The 19039-nt window shown below is 31.4% G+C and overlaps 3 protein-coding genes across 8 annotated transcripts; 2 read left to right on the forward strand and 1 right to left on the reverse strand.

Moving 5' to 3' along the window:
• LOC137814329 (Nuclear transport factor 2 (NTF2) family protein with RNA binding (RRM-RBD-RNP motifs) domain-containing protein) lies at positions 1–5874 on the forward strand. Of its 2 annotated transcripts, none has more exons than XM_068617011.1 (9): positions 1–384; positions 477–611; positions 1261–1567; positions 1877–2139; positions 2749–2947; positions 3361–3482; positions 3568–3633; positions 3816–3897; positions 5408–5874. In XM_068617011.1, exons 1-9 carry the CDS (start codon positions 346–348, stop codon positions 5551–5553), a joined length of 1359 nt encoding a protein of 452 aa, XP_068473112.1. In that variant the 5' UTR covers positions 1–345; the 3' UTR covers positions 5554–5874. The 2 variants fall into 2 exon arrangements, with proteins under 2 accessions (XP_068473112.1, XP_068473111.1); XM_068617010.1 differs by having other exon boundaries at positions 40–384; positions 1874–2139.
• Positions 5875–7250: 1376 nt separating this feature from the next.
• LOC137814330 (uncharacterized) lies at positions 7251–9773 on the reverse strand. Of its 2 annotated transcripts, none has more exons than XM_068617012.2 (4): positions 9386–9773; positions 8313–9148; positions 7706–7878; positions 7251–7590 (listed from the first exon to the last, which is right to left on the reverse strand). In XM_068617012.2, exons 2-4 carry the CDS (start codon positions 9105–9107, stop codon positions 7467–7469), a joined length of 1092 nt encoding a protein of 363 aa, XP_068473113.1. In that variant the 5' UTR covers positions 9108–9148; positions 9386–9773; the 3' UTR covers positions 7251–7466. The 2 variants fall into 2 exon arrangements, with proteins under 2 accessions (XP_068473113.1, XP_068473115.1); XM_068617014.2 differs by having other exon boundaries at positions 8313–9184; positions 9292–9396.
• Positions 9774–13443: 3670 nt separating this feature from the next.
• Positions 13444–16394, forward strand: LOC137814323 (cytochrome oxidase complex assembly protein). 4 transcript variants are annotated; one of them, XM_068616999.1, is made up of 4 exons: positions 13444–13730; positions 14681–14815; positions 15553–15740; positions 15980–16394. In XM_068616999.1, exons 1-4 carry the CDS (start codon positions 13672–13674, stop codon positions 16180–16182), a joined length of 585 nt encoding a protein of 194 aa, XP_068473100.1. In that variant the 5' UTR covers positions 13444–13671; the 3' UTR covers positions 16183–16394. The 4 variants fall into 4 exon arrangements, with proteins under 4 accessions (XP_068473100.1, XP_090159894.1, XP_090159896.1 ...); XM_090303768.1 differs by having other exon boundaries at positions 13444–13685; XM_090303770.1 differs by having other exon boundaries at positions 13483–13730; positions 15522–15740.
• The last annotated feature ends 2645 nt before the right edge of the window (positions 16395–19039 follow it).

A 19039-nucleotide genomic window follows, 5' to 3' on the forward strand; every position in this document is an offset into this window, starting at 1 on the left:
GACGCACTTCTTTTATTATAAATAAAATATAAAAGAATCACATCACATTCCACTCACGCATCTCTTCAGAAGAGCTCTCTCATTTTTTAACACTCTAAGCTGCGCAGCACCATTCTCAAGCTCCGATCTATAACTGCACACTTCCATCATTTTCCATCCTTGCTTCTCTTTACTCCAATCTCTTTCTCTCTCCCTCCTTGGGCCTCTTCATTGGGTTTTAAGCCCAACGCCGCAAAACCTTTTCATCTCTTTCTCGATTTAGGGTTTTCGCGCGCTCTTTTCTCCTCGATCTGCCGCAAGACCTGGGAGAATCTCTGCATGCTCTGAACTTCAACGCTCTTTCAGATGGCGTCGTCTTATCCCGGTTCCGTTAGTGCCACGCAGGTATTCTCTTATGCCGCCTTTTGTTTCCGTTGTTTGCGCTTTGATCCGCCGTAAGTCAGGGCTTAGTCGCTGCTCTCATTCTATGCTTTCAGGTTGGCTCCTACTTCGTTGGACAGTACTACCAGATTCTCCGCCAGCAGCCGAATCTTGTTCACCAGTTTTACTCTGATTCCAGTACCATGATTCGTGTCGATGGCGATTCCGTGGAATCTGCGCAAGATGTGTTGGTATGCCTTTCTAGCTCATGCGTTTTTTTTTTTAACTTTTGTTTATGAGAAGTGGTGTTTAAGATTTCTGAGGTGGCTGTTCTGTTTAGGTTGTCAATGTTCTAAGGAATTTTTTTTTTCGATTTGTGCTTGGTTGGAATATTGTGGAGGTTATTTTTTTTTTTGTAAACATGGCGATAAAATTCTATTACATGGTGGCTGTAGCTTGAGAACACTGATTGGATGTTCGATTTTAGGTTGGTTTGGTTTTTGGATGAATTGGCTGTAGGTTTGTTATAATTCTATTAGTTTTGGTGCTCTCAATTGACACATAATTGTCATTTCAGTCTGTTTTGGTATGAAATCTTCCTTTTGTTTGTTACTTCCTGTTTTTACACTTTTTTCTCTTTTGTCTGAGAGAATGCTTTCTATTTGCATTATTTTGTTGTGTTTTGAAAAATTTATATAGGAAACAGTGAAAACAGAAAAAAAAAACTAGAAGTGAAATCAAGCTGATGAAAGAGTGAACAAAAATATTCTCTCAAAGTTAACATACCCTTATTTTTTTTTTCAGATACATGTCTGATAATTACTTGCGTGATTTTTTTCTACATTTTATTTTTGGTTTAAATGCTTGCTTATAGCTGACCAAGTTAGGGTTCTCATGCAGCAAATTCATTCAATTGTCTCGTTACTGAGTTTCACTTCAATTGAGATCAAGACAATCAATTCTCTTGACTCTTGGGATGGCGGTGTCCTTGTCATGGTCTCAGGTTCTGTGAAGTTGAAGGATATCAGTGGAAGGCGGAAGTTTGTTCAAACATTCTTTCTCGCTCCTCAGGAGAAGGGCTACTTTGTCCTGAATGATATCTTTCATTTTGTTGAAGAAGACGTTACATACCCAAATATGATACCAGTGGCATCCGAAGCAATGGATACACAACCACATGTTTCTGCATCTCTTGCAGAGCCCCCAGGTAAATTAGCTGCAGAATGATGTTTTTAGGACAATTTTGTACTAGTTTAACTGAAAATTTGTGCTTTAATCTATTTAGTTAAGAGGGGATTCATAATCTGTGCATCAAATGTTCCATATTCAATACAAAGTTTTTAAGTAACCATAATAGGTTTCTGAGAATGCTTGCTGGTATGACAGATTTTCTCACAGCCCTTAATCTTGATCTGTCCAAACTAAAATTAAATAATATGTATATGTATTGCAGAATTTTTTTTATAGAAAAAGAATTGTGTTTTTTTTATTGAATCCTGAGTTTGTGATTTAGCAGCATCAGACTACGGTTTGGAGGAAGAAGCTAGGGAATATGTCAACTCAGTTCATATTGATGATGATCCAGTGGACAAGTACAGTCTTCCTGAGCACCACCAGCAGCTACATGAAGATCTTGAAAACGAAATTGTTGTGGAGGAAACTTCTGCGCAGGAGGCATCTCCCCCAATGCATAGTGTTGCGCACACTGTCAAAGACCCCCCTGCAGCTCTTGTGGAAGAGTCTTTTGAAGAGCCTCCTAAGAAAACTTACGCTTCTATTGTATGTAATACTTCCACCAGTCTTTTTTTAATAAACTTTTTATTTTTGTGTAACTATGCACTGTCCATTAACAACGTGTACATACTGTTGAAGTAACAAATCTTTACTTAAACCATCTTTTAAGTAGTCTTTTATGTTTCCATAATCATGATTTCCTGAAATTGTTTGCAATCAAGAATGTGTTGAGGTTTATTTAGCTCTCCTAGATGTAGATTTCCGTCTGGGCTACTAGCATTTAATTTTGATTGAAAAACAGTACACGCAAACAACACAGAAACTTTATGTAATTTTTTCCCTTATTTGTCTTCTTTAGGGGGGTTTTTGACTAGGCAGAATTATATTTTGTAGTATCTTAGATGACGGAGGAAAACAGTAAAGGACTGAAAATTTTAAGGTCGTCAAGAAATTCAGTTTTCTTGTCAGAAGTTACTTTGGAATTTTCTCTTTCTTTGCCTGGCCTCTCTTAAATAAAAACTTGGCATCAAATATTAGTGAAGTGTTAATTTATTGTCCTTTTATACATGTTGGACTTAAACATAATCAAAGAAGAATTGATTTTCAGCTTTTGGGATTTTTTCTTAATTTAATCGTGTCACAATGAACTTGCAGTTACTAGTCTCCAAAGGGCAGCCTGTGTTGTCAGCCGCTCCACAGCATATTCCACAATATACCTTTAAAAGTGGTCCACCTCCTTCAGAGTTGAACCATGTAGCACAGCCTGCTATTCAGCAGTCAAGCCCTGCATCTATGTATGTCCCTGAGTCAGGGTCTGAGCCTGCAGATGAAAGTTATGGACTAGAAGATGAAGGTTTAGTTTATCATATTATGATCCTTTTCGTTGTGTTGCTGGTGTCTATATACTTTTATTACTTGTATCATTTTTGTAATGGTGTGGGATTTTGTTTTCATTCTTGGAGAAGTCTTGATTGCTGGACTTTCTATTTTCTATTAGGAGTGAAAATTATACATGCAGGAAGATTTTTCAGGCCAAAATTATTTTGGCAGACGCTAAACGCCAGAGGATGTTATGTGCATAAACATTTTGATCCATAATATTTATAATTTTTTTTTCGACATTCTTTATGGTGAAAATGGTTCAGTTCTAGCATTTTGGAAACCACATTTCTTGAACGTTGTTGCATGACTCACATTGTCTAACATAGTCTTAGAATTTTTAGAATTAAAACATTAAAAGTTGATTTCTGATCTTAATCGTTCCAGGTGAAGTAACCTCTGTCTATGTGAGAAACTTGCCTGCTAACGTTACTGAAGCAGAGATTGACCTGGAATTTAAGAGTTTTGGCAGAATTAAGCCAGATGGAATATTCATTAGGGTTCGAAAGGTAGCTCCTCACTCGTTGGATTAAATTAAATGCTCATTATTCATGAGAAATTTACAAAAGGTAAAGTAAAAATTGATGTGTACAGGAAATTGGAGTGTGCTATGCATTTGTGGAATTTGAAGACATTATTGGTGTTCAAAATGCGCTTCAGGTTTGTGCTTATTTTATGTCGTGTTTTCTTGTTAAACCCAACATTCATTTGATAATCTAATATTAAGTACCTTGTTAAACTGAAAACACACATATAACATCTTTTTTTGTTGTTGATTTACAGGACTCTTTTTGTTGTAATGACATGGTTCTTATCTAACTTGATTCTATACTTTATTATAGGCTTCTCCAATTCAGTTGGCTGGAAGACAAGTATACATAGAGGAGCGGAGGCCAAACAGTGGCAGTGCAGTTCGAGGAGGAAGTAATGTTCTACCTTTTCATTTATCTCTTACTCTTTTCAAAGGTTTTAGCTTCTCAAGTTGTGTGGTCTATATCCTTGGAAGGTGTTTATCGCTTGCTGCAATTGTTAGTGTAGCAGTGCACACCTAATGAATACATGTTTAATAGCATTAGTGATTTGAGTGATAGCCTTTTCTTTTGGCTGTACATGCTAGGGAACCTGTTATGAAGAAATTGGTATTTATTACTAAATGTGCATGCATGATTGGAGGAACTTCTCCATAAATAATTTTTAGAGAGAAAAATAAGGAAAAAGAAATGAGCCTCTCCATAAGCTAATATTATCTTACGCATGAGCTAATTTATAGTTGTTTCCTATTAGCTTCTCCAAAATCTGTTCTTTAATGCATAAACTAATTTTAGCTTATGGAGAAACTGATTTCCTTTTTCCTTTGTATTGTATTTTTCTCTCCTAATAGTGTTTCTAAAGAATTTTCTAATAAACAGATCCCTATTAGGTAATTTAGGTTAAACCCCAAAGTATTAAGTTCTAAAGGGCATGTCATATTAGTACTTGAAGGAGACTAATGGGTTTGATTTAAGATTAGGGAGAATACAGACTTTTTGTTAAGCAACAGACATAATAAATATAATTTTTGTGGATGGTGTCTATATTTTCGTTTTTTAATTAGTGAAAGAGGGCTCCAACAGTTTTAGAAGGAGGAATTATGGGTCCATCCTGGAATTGGATTGAAGATAATATGGTTGAATCGTAAGGTATAAACCCAGGAAGTAGACTTGCAGACCAAATATATGTAATGCAATTATTTCCTCTTTTTCCAGACCAAATATAATATGACTGGTTGCAGGTTGGCTATCCTTGTTTCGATTGTTGTCCTTATAATAACATTAGAGGATTGGAATATGTGTTTTTGGTACTACAGTTTAACTTGGTGTGAATGACCAAAATAAAACTTTTAGAAGATTTACCAGTACATTAAAAATGATGTGGTTTTATCGTTTTTTTTTTGAGCTGGGATTCTTTTGGGCTTTCTTGTATTCGATGGATTTTTGCCTAGTTTTATTCTAGGGATACCTAAGCTTTTTGTAAATGCCTATGGCATACCTAAGCTTCATCTGTACTTACACTACGTGCTCCCTTTTTTATTGAAACTTATTTTATTTTGGACCCGTTTGGAGAAACACAAGAAAAGGTTGAAATGAGTTTCTCCATAACTAAAATTAACTTATGCACAGGTTAAACATAAAAAAATATATGATTTTTTCTTACAAATTAGCTTAGCGATGAACTAAATTTAGTATCGAAAGTTAATTCCAATTTTTTTTCCTAGAGGTGCTTATGGAGAAACTCATCCTAGTATACTATCAATATTTATACATAAATTGATTTGGAAGAGATATGTCTGTAAAATTTTGATGGTCTTCGTGGTCAGTTCTGAAGTGTTTTCTGTTAAAATTATAAAATGATATGGTTATATTGACATCCACTTACTTTTGATTTTGGTGATCAGGAAGGGGAAGAGGCAGAAGCAGCTATCAAGCAGATGCTCCAAGAGGGCGTTTTGGTGCTAGGAACATGGGAAGGGGAAGTAATCTGGAGAATTCAGACTACTCCAGACTAAGAGGCGATGGTTATGTTCAGCGTAGTTCACGATGATAAAATTTTGGCAAAAGCAAGGACTGAGAAGATGCTGTTGAAAGGGCTTATACTGCAGAACAGTGAAATCTATGCTTGGTGTGGGTATTTACTGCAGAACATTTTCTTCTGTGGTTTCACATAAAGTAGTCTTACGTTTGGGTGCGTCTTGTTCAAGTAAAAGCCATTGAGACTTAAAAACAGTTTGTTTCGCAAGCATAGATCAGTTGGTTCCCCTTGAATGTTCTTTAGCATGCCATTCAGGTGGGAAGTTTTGGTTGTTTGTAATGTTCCGTGTTTGGATTGTGGCGGCATTTTAATCAGAAGGGGTGTTGAAAGTAATATGTGGTTTAGTTTAGAAATCAATCAGATGGGGTGCATCTATGTGTTTATCGGCTCGTTGCCTTTAGTAAGTACCCCTGGGTGGAATCTTATAATTTTTCTCTTCCATTTTGCCTTTAGTAAATAGTCAAATCTTTTCATTTAATCATCGACTTTACTTCAAAACAACTAAAACTACATTATCTATTATTTTGAAAACCCAAATCAATTCAAAACCATTTTGTTAATATAGCTACATACTGGGTCTTTATTTTCATCGTGAACATGGTTTTATAATTTTAATCTTATGCCGCATATGGATAATGCTTGAACGTGTTAGAATTATGTTATGTTAGCTAAACCGTATATCAAAAGCTACGGATGATATTTAAAGCTTTAGGTATTTTTAATTGAGTTTGATAAACAAATTGTTCTCAAGTGGTTAAAAATTCTAGATATTTTAATTGAATTTCTACCGTTTGGCTGTGTTAGCAATTCATCGGTATTATAAATTTTAAAATTGAAATCTCATTATTTTTACATTCTTAAGAGTTTTTCATACTCGTTTTTAAAGGTTTTAACATACTGTTTTTGTAATTCATGAAAAATATTTCTTCCAAATATGAATTATTTTTCATTTGTATTTGACTTTGTAATTGTTTTTCTAATTTAATTTAAAAATGACTTTGTAATTGTTTTTCTTCCAAAGGTTTTAACATACTGTTTTTGTAATTGATGAATATATTTAAAAATTACTAATTTAACGAATGTTCTAATTATATAAAAAAGACATTTATCCTGTACATGTTTTACATGCTAGATTATTTTGTTAGAATCTTGAGTAAAGATTATTGAACACCACGCAAAGTTTTTTTTACTTCTACGTGTAAAGTTCCATAATATTCTATAAATAAAATCTACTATTTCGTTTAAACATGTGTGTTTGCTATTAAAAGTCAGTTTTAAAGTTTATCGGTCTCATTTCTTGTGGGTATCATGATTTGACGAAATAGAAAGTGGCTTTTCCATGAGACAGATGTTGAGCAACAACATTCAATTCCTTCTTCTCCTTTCTATAATCAGTTCAAGAAGACCCTTCATAACCTTCAAAGTTGAGTTCAGATGGAGGTCTTCCATAACCTTTTTCATGATCCGTCCCTTGTGTATGTTTCAAGCTGGTACGTTCTCATTACTTACCATGTTGATTCCCTCCTGTGTGTCAATGTTCTGATATTTGTAGTTCAATGGCTTAATGTGTTGTTTCCTCAGTTCATGCCATTTTCTTCATCTAATATATATTCTCCTTCTTAAGTAGTGCAATGCCTTTGATGAAACATACAAGTACTAGTCCCAAATAAAACGTGTTAACAAGCAGTAGACGTTGATTAAATTATTGGTTTTCGCACAACTCTGAGCACGTCTTACTAATTTGGCATCCAAAGGAAACGAACCAACTGTGCTACAGAAACTCAAAGCTACAGATCGTAGGTTTGTGTTATTAATAGAATGTGCAGCCCTCTGAACAGAACCAACCCTTACATACATTGCCTTCGATACAAGAATTTCAATACATGATGATAAGACACTCGCTTGTGCTGTCGAACCCCACCCATTCAAGCACCTGCTGTAGCCATAGCTCCTTGATGAGAATGAGGCGGTAAACACTGTGGTTCATTGTTACCATCCTCCTCTTCCTCTGCGTCCCATAGGAAACTAGCATATGCTGCATGTACATGGCTGTGATCATAAAACCATAACTTCTATTGTCAGAATGCATTTCCATACAATATAAAGCTCTAAAAAATAACATAATATACTAAATGTTCTGCACAGCACCACATCACATGCATACCTGTCTTCAGGAGAGGCTTGGACTGCTCTTTCAAAATAGCTGGAGGCACGTTCTTGGTCATGGTGTACCTCCCAAACTAGCTTCCCATACTGTGATAGAACATCTCCATCATTTGGGTCTGCCAGTATGGCACGGGAATAGTACTCCTCTGCTCCTTCAAGATCCTGTTTGCACTGTAAACAGACAGAAATCATCACCAAAAACACCCACTAACAAACCCAAGTTTTGGTGTTTTTCCTAACACTAAGGGATTTGTAGTTAAAGTTACAAAGTCATTTGATTGAAATCAACACTGGATTTTCACTTCCAAGTAACCAAATCCTCTGAAAGAAGTTGTAAAAGTAGCTTATTATGACCCAACAAATTGGTTATCAAGGCTTAGATATAGCTGTTTAGATGTGATTTGTGACGTTCTCGGATCAGAATTGAAGATTTTATTTCAAAAGTCTATATAATAAGGGTTAGTATTAAAAGATTGTAATTACCAAAGTATCAAATCTTATTAAAATTAAAGAATAATAAAAATAACCCCTAATACTTGTATTTAAGTTTTCTCCTTTCAAAATTTCAAGATTTTGTTTTGAAAACACAAGGAAGCAGAACTAACCTGATACAAAAAATTAGCATAATTCCTCAGAAACAAAGGATCCCCAGGATTTTCTTTCACCATTTTCTTGTAAAATTCCTCCACTTCATGCCTATCTCCATTCCCTCCAGAACCCAAAGGATTTTGATCACTGCTACCTCCACCACCCCCTATGCAGCCACCTATGCCATCCCCACAGCACTCTACACCAAGCCCCTTTGCAAGATACATTTCTTTACCACTACCAACCTCTTCCTGCTCACCAAAACTCACCCTGCAAACTCCATCTTCAGCTTTCCCACCTTCACTCAATACCACTCCATTCACCACACTCAACCCCTCTCCTTTCTTCTCCTCCCCATCTTCGCTCTCACTTTCCATTTCTTCATCTTCCTCTTCTACACGCAAGCCATTGTGCTTACCCACCGAGAAAGAAGGAATGGTCTCCAGCACTAAGCACCTGTTCCTCGTTGAAAACCTCTTAGGAGGCTCGGAAAATTCCAAAATGTCTTCATTGTTGCAAGAGTAGGCTAAGTCTTGCAAGTTCCCATCAGATTGAACTCTTCTAAAGCCTTTGTTTTGCCTTTCAAGCTCACCGATCGAGGGAGAGATTGGAGAAGAACCACATGAGAAGGAAGGGTGAGTGAAGGACCCAGTTTGGTGGACATAAAGCTTGTGATAATGTTGGGGGAAGCTGGTTGGTGGAAGGTGTTTAGGTGCATGACTGGATTCTGAGTGAATATTGTTGTTAGGACTATCTGTGAAGTTAGAAAGGAGGGATCCAAGAACTGGAGTTGAAGAGCTTCTTAGCAGCATGTTTTCTGATTCAAGATAACTTCTGTGTGGCTGTCCCTAGCCTTTTGAGTATAAATCATGGAGAAAATAGAACAAAACTGCAAATTACTTCTTCAGGAAAACCAAAAAAAAAAAACACTAGAGAAGAGAAAGTCATAAAGCATATTGGTTTTTCAAACACAAAACAAATTGACATGATGGATACAAGGAAAAGTAACGATGCTAATTGTCCAGTAAATAACACAGAAAAATAATGTTTGGTTTGGAAAAGGAAGAGAAAGAGAAGAAAAGAACAATACCCTTTTGAGATGCTGAAAGAGTCCTCGATGACCCTTTAATCTATGTAATTTCAGAGGAGTGATTGGAAGGGAGAGATTTTTTATAGTAGCACACACCAAATGAAAACATTTAAATGTACAAAAGCAGGATCCTTTATATAATAAAGTAGAAGACTTTTCCTGAGGGTGCATGTGAATGTGAGTGGTTTAACCTTCTCTGTCAAATATTATAATCAATAAACAAAAAAAGGTGGTTTATTTCCCCCCCTAAAAAATAAAAATTCATTTGGGTGGTGAATGTGTGGTAGATATAGCATTTGGATGACAGAAAAATATCAACTTGAAGAGTACTTGGACGACAGTGCACATGGAAATTGAAAAGAACTTGGAAAAGGGCACAATTGTTTCCAATGCAGTAATTAAAATGAAGCATTATAAATATTATTAATATTATTACAAAAAGAAGAAAAAGAAAATGAAGCATTATTGAAGAAAGTACTAGCATTAGCATACCAACCTTTCACATGGAGGGCATGACCCTAATTATTGTTTGGCTTGGGACACCAAAATCTTAATTCAACTTTGTTTCATTTCACGTTTGTATTGACACAAACAAACTCTTCTTCTCCCTACACGTGCCTCGTTCACGCGCTTATTTGACACTTCTGCATTTCTAGTACACAACTTGTAATTGATCTTCCAAGATATTCCATGGGAGATTCCTGAAACAAAATTCAATTGTAGAAACAAAATCAAAACGTGCTTCCTCGTTTTTGGAACTGTATTCTGCTGTACATCCTCTTATGTTAACAAGTTTTCTATTTCTTTTGTCGTTTTTAATGTTTTCTATTTCTTTCTAAGTCATGAAAGATAATAAAGAAAGAAAAGCAACAAAAATGTGACATTTGAAATATAAAAACAAACAAAAAAAAAATTGAAAAAATGAAAAAAAATTAATACCATAAACTTTTTACATTAGACATCAAAACAAAGATTAATTAAACCTAGAGAAGATGGATACAAATTCTAGATGACAAAAGGGGTGTAATTATCCATTTACTACATGTGATTGAATAAATTTTACATTTAAATGTATTTTAAACCCTATAAATTGTAGAAATAAAAACTAAAATAATGTAAAATGATAAAATTGACAATCTTTAAATATAAGAACTAAAAAGTAAAATTTATAAATATTAAAGACTAAATGGGCAATTAAAGAAATAATTTTATACTAATACCTGATTAAATATCATTATTGATATAAATTTTAAATCAATTATTCTAAATGTGCTAATTTAAAATTGATTACAATGTCAAACTATTTTTATTCTGGATACGTAACCTATACTTTATATTGTTTTTGTTTTCTCTCTTGTTATAATAAAAAGGATGATTACAATTCCGAAGAAAACGTCTTACAGTGTTGATACATAGACGAAATTCAATTGAAGATTTTTATCAGCAGCCGAAACCTAAAATTGTAAACCTATCATCTTCCCATGCCTTTTCTAATTAGAATTGAGGTCACAAATTCATCAATTCATTTATAAATATTTTTTTTATTATAAGTGTGAGTTTGATATCATGCATGCATAAATAAATATTATGAATGAGTTATATAAAAAAAAACATACATTATATCTATTATTTTAAGATTTTGAATTAGAAGTAATCTCTTAACTCTCAAATGAAATATTTATGACAAATTTTTCCATATAATTGTGATAAAAACAACGTTATTGGAAGTAGTGTTTTGACTTTCTATAATATAAATAATAGTAATAAAATCTTTTATCTTTTAAATTATAAATAATAACATTTTAAATAATATTAAATAATTAAAAAATTGATAATCTTACTTAAAAAAAAAAAATATAGAAAAATAATTATCATATATATGAGAATACAAGAGACTTAAAGTATAGTTTTGTTCAAATAAAAGGAAAATGAAAGTGCATCATTTAGACTTATGAAAAGTTAACATTTTGATTAAATATAAAAATATAATTACTGGAAAAAGTTCTGTATTTTTAATTAATGATGGGTTCTAACAAATACTTATAGCTTATATATAAACAAACGGTAATAGAAATTACTATGCAAAATTAGGTTAGAACCCAAAGTCAATATGAGGTTTAATAATCAAAATGATATGTGCAACCGGAGATAACATCCTTCAGCTCTTGACTAATACATTATTTTGTTTTCAAACTTAATAATACATTATTTTTAACACATTTTTATCATCAATGAAATTCGAGTAAAACTCTCTAAATAAGTATATCGAATAAAAATTTTAAGAGTTTTTTTTATAGATCACACATAAATGATGAATTTCAGTCAATAAAAAAATACTGGTAAAATTTCCCTTGAATGTAATGATCTTGTGTAAAAAAACTAATCAATTCAAAAGATAGTGAAAGAAAAAAAAATATATGTTAATTTTTTTTCTGTAAGTATACAACACATAAAATACTTATTTTAAAATTTAAATAATATAAATCTTAATGATTAAAACAATTAAGTTAAAATTATATATTTAATAAATATATATAATTGAACTTTTATGTTTCTGTTGAACTTTTATGTTTCTGTTGTAGGGCATTCGAAATAAAATAAAATCAATAATTTGCAATATAATTCATTTAAAGACATTAATGCATTTAAATGGTTAAGAAAAATGTGCTATATCCCAAACAAGTTTATCAAATAATAAATGAAAATGAATTTAAAATATTATATTCGAATACGAATTTGCCTTGTTTTATTTTTTTAAAGATGTAGACGATAATACTTACACTTGTTATGCCCATATATCAACATGGAAACTAAGCACTGTTTTATTTTCTAAATAGATGTTTATAAATTGAAAAAAATTATATTTTTACTTATATTATCGTAAGTAGTTAGATGCTAAATAAGAGTATTATAGTGCATTTATATTTTTTATCCAACATTTTCAATTTATGTCCATAAACTTATTAATAAGGTTTATTTATTTTTTCCAAAACAAAAGAAAAACTTCCACCATTTCACACATACATACATATAAAATCAAATCATTATAACAAAACTTAAATTAGAATTTAAAAAATAATTAACTTCTCTTATTTTAAGTTACTTTAATCAGTCAAAGATATTTAAAGATCCTCTAGGAAGTCAAACATAGAAAATAAAATACTACAAAAGAAAAAAATTATGAAAGAAAAACTTAAAATCTAAGAAGAAACTGATTTAATCTTATTGACAACTATATTTAAAATACGAAAAAAATAACATGAAGTAAAAACTCACATGTATTATCAAATAACATACATATGAAAATTTCAATTGTAATTTAACAAACTATTTATTAAAAAAATATAAATGTTAAAATGTTTTAAAATATTAGTGTTGAAATCGATTAAATATAAAAATATTTTATAGTATATAAATAAATAAACTTATAAAATAAATTTATAATGTTGAATTAAATTTAAATATTATTATATTATAATTATTTAGAACATACGTTAATGAGATTTTATTGTTACTTCTTGTTAAAGTATTTAATAAATTTTATTTTATAAAATTAAGTTATATTTAAAATCTACTTCTTAATAATTAATATATATATTTTTTAATTATCACGTTAAAATAAGAAGAACTTTCACCACTACTGAATATGTGAGGATATTTAAATTATTGTAATTAACACATCATTTTCTATTTTCTTAACATCTTCTAAAAAGAATGGAAAAACAGAAATAAATAATATCCTTATACTAACATTGTTTTTAACTTTGCAATTAGTCTTTTATCATTGAATCTTTAGTTGTGCTTAAAAAATATGACTGTATAAAAGTAGAAGTAGAAAAAAAAAACTTTTGTTTTCTTTTTTCTTTTTTTTAAAGAAATTACTAAGTAATTGTTTATTTTGTAGATTTTTTTTTTCAATAAAAGAAAACAACAAAACAAGCCTGTTTATTATTCCTCTCACAATTTATGCAAAAGATTTAAGAATTAAATGAAGACAAAAACAGAATTAACTAAAAATCGAATAAATCAAATGTAAAATTATTTTCAAATTTGAGTTTTGGGATGTAATAATAGTACTAAAACTCACAATCTTTCTCGAATCTCGTCCTGTAAGTTTAGGGTTTATCATAATTGAGTTTTCGCTCCATTTTCGTTCCCAAAAAAACCTACAATTTTTCATCTTCACGTTAATATACTACGCAACATCGCAATTTCTCGTAGTTCGTTTTGATAACCGCGAAATCGCAAGCCACCGACAACGGTGACACGACATTTGTTGATTGATCATGTTGGTGAAGAGGTTAAGCTCATTCCTCAAACTCTCCCCAAAACCTCAGATTTCCTCGTAAGCTCTATGGTTCTTCTTCTATTTCCATCTTATTGCCCTCCTTGTCTTTATTTTCGCCTTGTAGTGGATTTGATTGTTACTCGTAAATTTTATTGGCTGTTTTAGATTTTGTAAGTTATGCGTTTCTATTAGAGATCAATTGTTAAATTATATGTATGTGACGAGGTTTGCAAGAATTGGGGATTGGGGATTTTGAGTGTACTCAAACACTCATTAATGCCCTCAATTTTTCACGCTTTAAAATTTCCGAATTCATAGCTCAACAAAGTAATTATATTCTGTAACTCAAATTAGGAATTTTACAGTTTTCATCGCGATAGGTAAAGCCCGTGAATTCAGAATATTCCGAGACGAGTTCTAAAGCAAAGGAAGTTGAATAATAGGCTAAAAATATATTTTTTGGCTCCTCATCTTAGTGTTTGGTTTAGTTTAAAAAGTTTTATTTAGGTTTTGTTATATCAAAATGGTCTTTCTGTCTATTTTATGCAGTAACATTGTTAATTTTGTTTAATGTGGAAATGCCCATCTGAAGTAGCATCTCTCGAACTTTGTCACGTATCACCAAATTGAACAGATTAACGTGTTAAAGTGAAACCTTTTAAAATTACCAGAGCAAATACAAAAAAAAATAAAATCGGATGAGGGATCCAAACTATATTTCTACCCAAAGTAATACTTATTTTTTTAAGCTGAACTTCTTTTGCAAGTGAAAAAACGAAGTACTTGTTAACATTTTTCATTTAAATGAATATGGAGGATATGTACTCATACAAATTTGTGCTCTTGTTGCTTGTCATTCTTAGCATATTTCTTTTATCTAGTTAGGGATCTGTAGATAGATATGCTTTTCCTAGATGATTAAAGAATAGATGCATTTTTTAGGTATATTTTTGAAATTGACATCATAATTGAACTGTAATATACTACCATTTTTTAAACTGTTGCAGTTCCACGAGGAATGTGGATGAAGAGACCAGCAAATACTATGGTAGAAAGGCAGTGTCATTTATTTTGGTTACTATTACTGGTGGTGTCGCTCTGAGTGCCCTTGATGACCTTGCCATATATCGTGGATGTAGCAGGTATATTGAGATGTTATTTGGTATTCCGAGTTAAGAGTTGATAATAGCTAGTTATTTTACCTTAATCTCTTGGGACTGCATTAGCCGGGCCTGAGAAAACTATTAAGAGATGCATTTTAACATAGTGTTTTTTAGACTTTGTTTATGATATTTCCTAACTCCCATCGTTATTGTCCATGGAAAGGCTATGTTCCTCAAGGAGGCCAAAACTTGTCCTTGTTTAACTGAAACCTTTTAGCATCTAAGTTTTGTGGTTATCTTTTTTTTTTTCCCGAAATAGCTCTACTCTGCATGGCATTTTCATTTTCCATAGAAAAGAACAAGGGCACTAAGGTGGTGCGCACAAATCAGATCTAGAATACTGAGATAATAATTATACTCTTAGTTGCTAACTACAAAAGTTTCTCATGGAGTAAGAGGGGCTTCTGAGATATTTGTTCTATTTTTGTCCTTTTCTATCTACACTCCAGCTACCTAGCTCTCCAACTTTGATTAAAATAAGCGCTATTTTCAAATTCTTCATCATCCTATCTCACCTTATAAATCCTATTCTATTTTTATTTTTCTTTTACATATTAGATACTAGATAGTTAGCTTATTCAATACTTTTATGAGACTGTTACTAATACATATGACTTATCTCATAAGTAGTTTCTCGACTTTTGTTCTTTACATTTCAAAGTTGAAAACTTGTCTACCATGGCAGCCCCTAAAGTTATTGGCTGCAAAATTTTCAGCAAGGCCATGGAGAAGGCTATCAAGAACCAAGGACTAATAGATGCTATTGGAGAACCTATTCTTAAAGGTCCATGGTACAATGCATCTCTTGCAGTAGCTCATAAAAGACATTCTGTTTCATGCTCATTTCCTGTTTCTGGGCCGCAAGGCACCGGTATCTTGCAGCTGAAGGCAGTTCGAAATGGAGGTTAGTAATTTGAATATTTATCTTTATGATTCGAATGAAAACCTTTTCACAAACTGCTAGTTAACCATTTTAGTGTGTATGTATAACCACCATGATCTGGCTGTTTACCTTGACATATTATATTCTTTTGCTTGTGAATTGTACTTGACTTTATAAGATCTAGAGTTTGGAAAGTGGGAACACCGAGGCCAGTTTGATAGGTAACGGAAATTATTATTGGTTTGGCTTCTTTGAAACAGATGAAACTTGGTCTTCCTTTTTCCTTCATCGTGACTGGGACATTTTAATCATGGATGCTCTCCTCCATGTACCTGGGAATGAGGAGAGGCACCGAACATTGCGGATCAATCTTGTTGACAATCCTCTTTCTTGCACTGCTTGCACCGAGAGCACACCTCATCCATCGGAAAATTCAAAGGCAAATTTGAGTTCTAATCAATAAAAGCTTAATTAGCAATCTTTAATCCATCTAAAAACAAGTTTTTGACCATTTTGTTTAAATATTTTATATGATTTTTAGTCTAGGTGGACGTCAATATTTTGGCTTTGACAGAATAAATTTATTTCCAAATATTCTTTGGGTAACGTGTTATAATATTATTCACCGTTTTATTTTATAATGAAAATAAAATTTTCCTTGTGGAGTGATGTAAATTTTCTTTATTTTGCATTTTGTCTTTTCCTTTTGATCTTGCTAGCTATTTTTTGGAGATTGTAATTTTCTTGACTACTGAGGTAAGCACTGTGGTAGTTTTTATTTGGTTACTTTGTCATTGGCAGCCTATTAATGTCTCCTTTACTATCAGTCCGGGTGAATAAACATTTTGATATACACTTACAAGAGAAGAAAATAGAAAGAAAAATTGAATAAATTTTTCAAAATCATTGTGGGTCTAATTTTTAATTTTTGTATAAACTAATTTTAAGTTCTGAAGATTTTTTTGTCTCATTAGTTTTTATGGAATTTTATTGTATTTAAACAGATTCTATATATGCTATTATAAGATAAGCTCATTGAAAAAGTTAAGCTTGCGATCCTTTTTGGAGTGCTGGTGGTGCTGATTGTGAATTGGCAGAATTAATGCAATATTGATGAAGGAACGTAAGAATAATATTCTTTAATAATATTGTACTTTTCAATTATGTTAAGTTTTTTTTATAAAGTCTACACCCAGAATTATCACTTTTTTAATTGCCGTTTTAATATCGTATTTTTTTATGTATGATGTTTTAACTTTTTTGCATCGAGTTTCGTAATTTCTCAGTTGTTTAAATTAATTTTCTCATGGAAAGCTAAATCAGCTACGTTAAAGTTAATAAATAAATCGGATTTGAGAGGATATTTAGTTTGAAAAGATAATAAAATCTGTGAGTTATTTCTTTAGGGTTTAAACTTTGCTGGGGTTTTGGTATAAGAAGTTGTGAACTGGTTTTATATTTATATATATTCTCTTCTCTTTTCAGCAATGTTTTCATACTGGTTTTATATTTACATATATCTTCTTCTAAGGGTATATGTAGCTATGATTTTCTTCCACACTCTTGTAATTCATTTATTTCTTCTTGGAAGTACCAAACGTGTCATGAGGGTGTCTACCACGGGTACAAATATCAGTGACCCCAAAGTAATAATGCTTAAGAATAGCAAGACGTGATCATTTGTTATGATAAAAATAAAAATGTGTTTTCACTTTAAGAAACTTGGTATCCCATGTTTTATTTCATCTAGGTAATAATATACTTCATTATTTTTATCAGATATATATAAGGGGTGACATATGTAAAGACATACCACTCCTATTTCACATGAGGGGATATAACCTATTTACGTGCTAGATGTATAAAAGCAACCTATATGATCCTATCTGCCACGCATCCCTGTTTCAAGATATAGCAAAATTCAAAATTAAAATAAGAAGAAATTCAAAGATTTATCTAGATTTTTGTTTTAGGAAAACAATTCCATTGCAATAAAAGTGCACAAGTTATCAAACTCCTGACAAGTTTACATTTCCATTCACTATGGACGAGTTAACTCAAAAGCAAACTTGTTTTTGGAGTGATAAACTTGTTGTAAATTTAGTGAATTCGTTTGAACCCATGAGTTGGCAACCAAGTCGATAAGTTCATAGGGATTTTTTTAAACCTAAAATAATATCGTTTCTAAACTAGAAATCAAATTGATGTTCTTTCGTTGGTTGAGGTCGCTTCGTTGTGGTTGTTTATCATGTTCATTGTTGTCTCACCTCTGTTTGTGGTCACTTCCCTCACCTTTGTTGTTGTCATGTTCATTGAGTTTGTGTTCACCTTTGTCTCAGTTCTGGTTGTGCGACGATTGTGTTTCTGTCGTGGTCGCTGAGTTCTGATTGTGTAATGATCACCTGATATTATTAAGTGAGACTCTTCAAGGTGATGGTGCTAATGAGTTTTTGATTGTTGCAAGAAAAAATGTTTTTAATTGGAAAAATTAGGGCAATAGATTAGGGACAATTTTTAATTGAGAATCTAAATTATTGGTAGCAAAAACCTTGGTTGTTGATTAAGAAACCATTTAACAATGATAGAAACTAATTGTTTTTAGTCTCTAAAATGGTCTATAACTTAGTCACTATAGCAACTTATTATTTTTAGTCTCTAAAAATTAGTTTATATTTCATGATTTTCTTGTAGTGAAATGTGATATTAATATTTAATATACATTTTCTAAAATTATTTAGTTAAAATTAAATTTTTTCTTTAACAATTTATAATGACCTTTAATATTGACTTGTATTATATAATTCACACTAAAATAATTATTAAATAAAAACCAATTTTAGAGATCAATAATAATTAGTTGCTATATTGATTAAATTAAATACTATTTTAAAGACTGGAAAAATTATTAATATTTAAATTAATTTTTATTATTGATAAATAGTTTTTAAATTAGTATTTAATTAGTTATCAAATACTTTAATTAACTAATTTTAAAATTTAAATATTGATAACTAATTAAATATTAAATTAAAAATTATTTATTAATAATAAAAATTAATTTAAATATTAATAAATTTTTATTTCTAAAATAATATATAATTTAATTAATATAAAAATTAATTATTATTTAATAATTTTCTAATACTGTTACAAGCATATATAAAATTCTAATTTAAACCAAAGAATATATACACTTACGACATTAAACTTTGTCTTAATTTAATACTATACAGTTAAAAATCCATGAGGAAGTCTTTGGTTTGCTAACTATATATCCAAAGCAGATGAAAAATAAAAACATGTTAACCATAGCAGATAAA

The sequence above is a fragment of the Phaseolus vulgaris genome, chromosome 1, assembly GCF_051622355.1.
Source record: "Phaseolus vulgaris cultivar YP4 chromosome 1, ASM5162235v1, whole genome shotgun sequence".
NCBI classification, from domain to species: Eukaryota; Viridiplantae; Streptophyta; class Magnoliopsida; order Fabales; family Fabaceae; genus Phaseolus; species Phaseolus vulgaris.

Excerpts from the sequence above, each read along its gene's own strand:
- LOC137814329 (XM_068617010.1), top strand. The coding sequence starts at position 346 with ATGGCGTCGTCTTATCCCGGTTCCGTTAGTGCCACGCAG. Across the intron at positions 3,483-3,567 it reads TATTCATTAGGGTTCGAAAG|GAAATTGGAGTGTGCTATGC; the intron begins GTAGCTCCTCAC and ends TGATGTGTACAG. Across the intron at positions 3,634-3,815 it reads GTGTTCAAAATGCGCTTCAG|GCTTCTCCAATTCAGTTGGC; the intron begins GTTTGTGCTTAT and ends ACTTTATTATAG.
- LOC137814330 (XM_068617012.2), bottom strand. The coding sequence starts at position 9,107 with ATGCTGCTAAGAAGCTCTTCAACTCCAGTTCTTGGATCCCTCCTTTCT. Across the intron at positions 7,879-8,312 it reads ATGCTAATTTTTTGTATCAG|TGCAAACAGGATCTTGAAGG; the intron begins GTTAGTTCTGCT and ends GTCTGTTTACAG. Across the intron at positions 7,591-7,705 it reads CAAGCCTCTCCTGAAGACAG|CCATGTACATGCAGCATATG; the intron begins GTATGCATGTGA and ends TTATGATCACAG.
- LOC137814323 (XM_068616999.1), top strand. The coding sequence starts at position 13,672 with ATGTTGGTGAAGAGGTTAAGCTCATTCCTCAAACTCTCCCCAAAACCT. Across the intron at positions 14,816-15,552 it reads ATATATCGTGGATGTAGCAG|CAAGGCCATGGAGAAGGCTA; the intron begins GTATATTGAGAT and ends CAAAATTTTCAG. Across the intron at positions 15,741-15,979 it reads GAAGGCAGTTCGAAATGGAG|ATGAAACTTGGTCTTCCTTT; the intron begins GTTAGTAATTTG and ends TCTTTGAAACAG.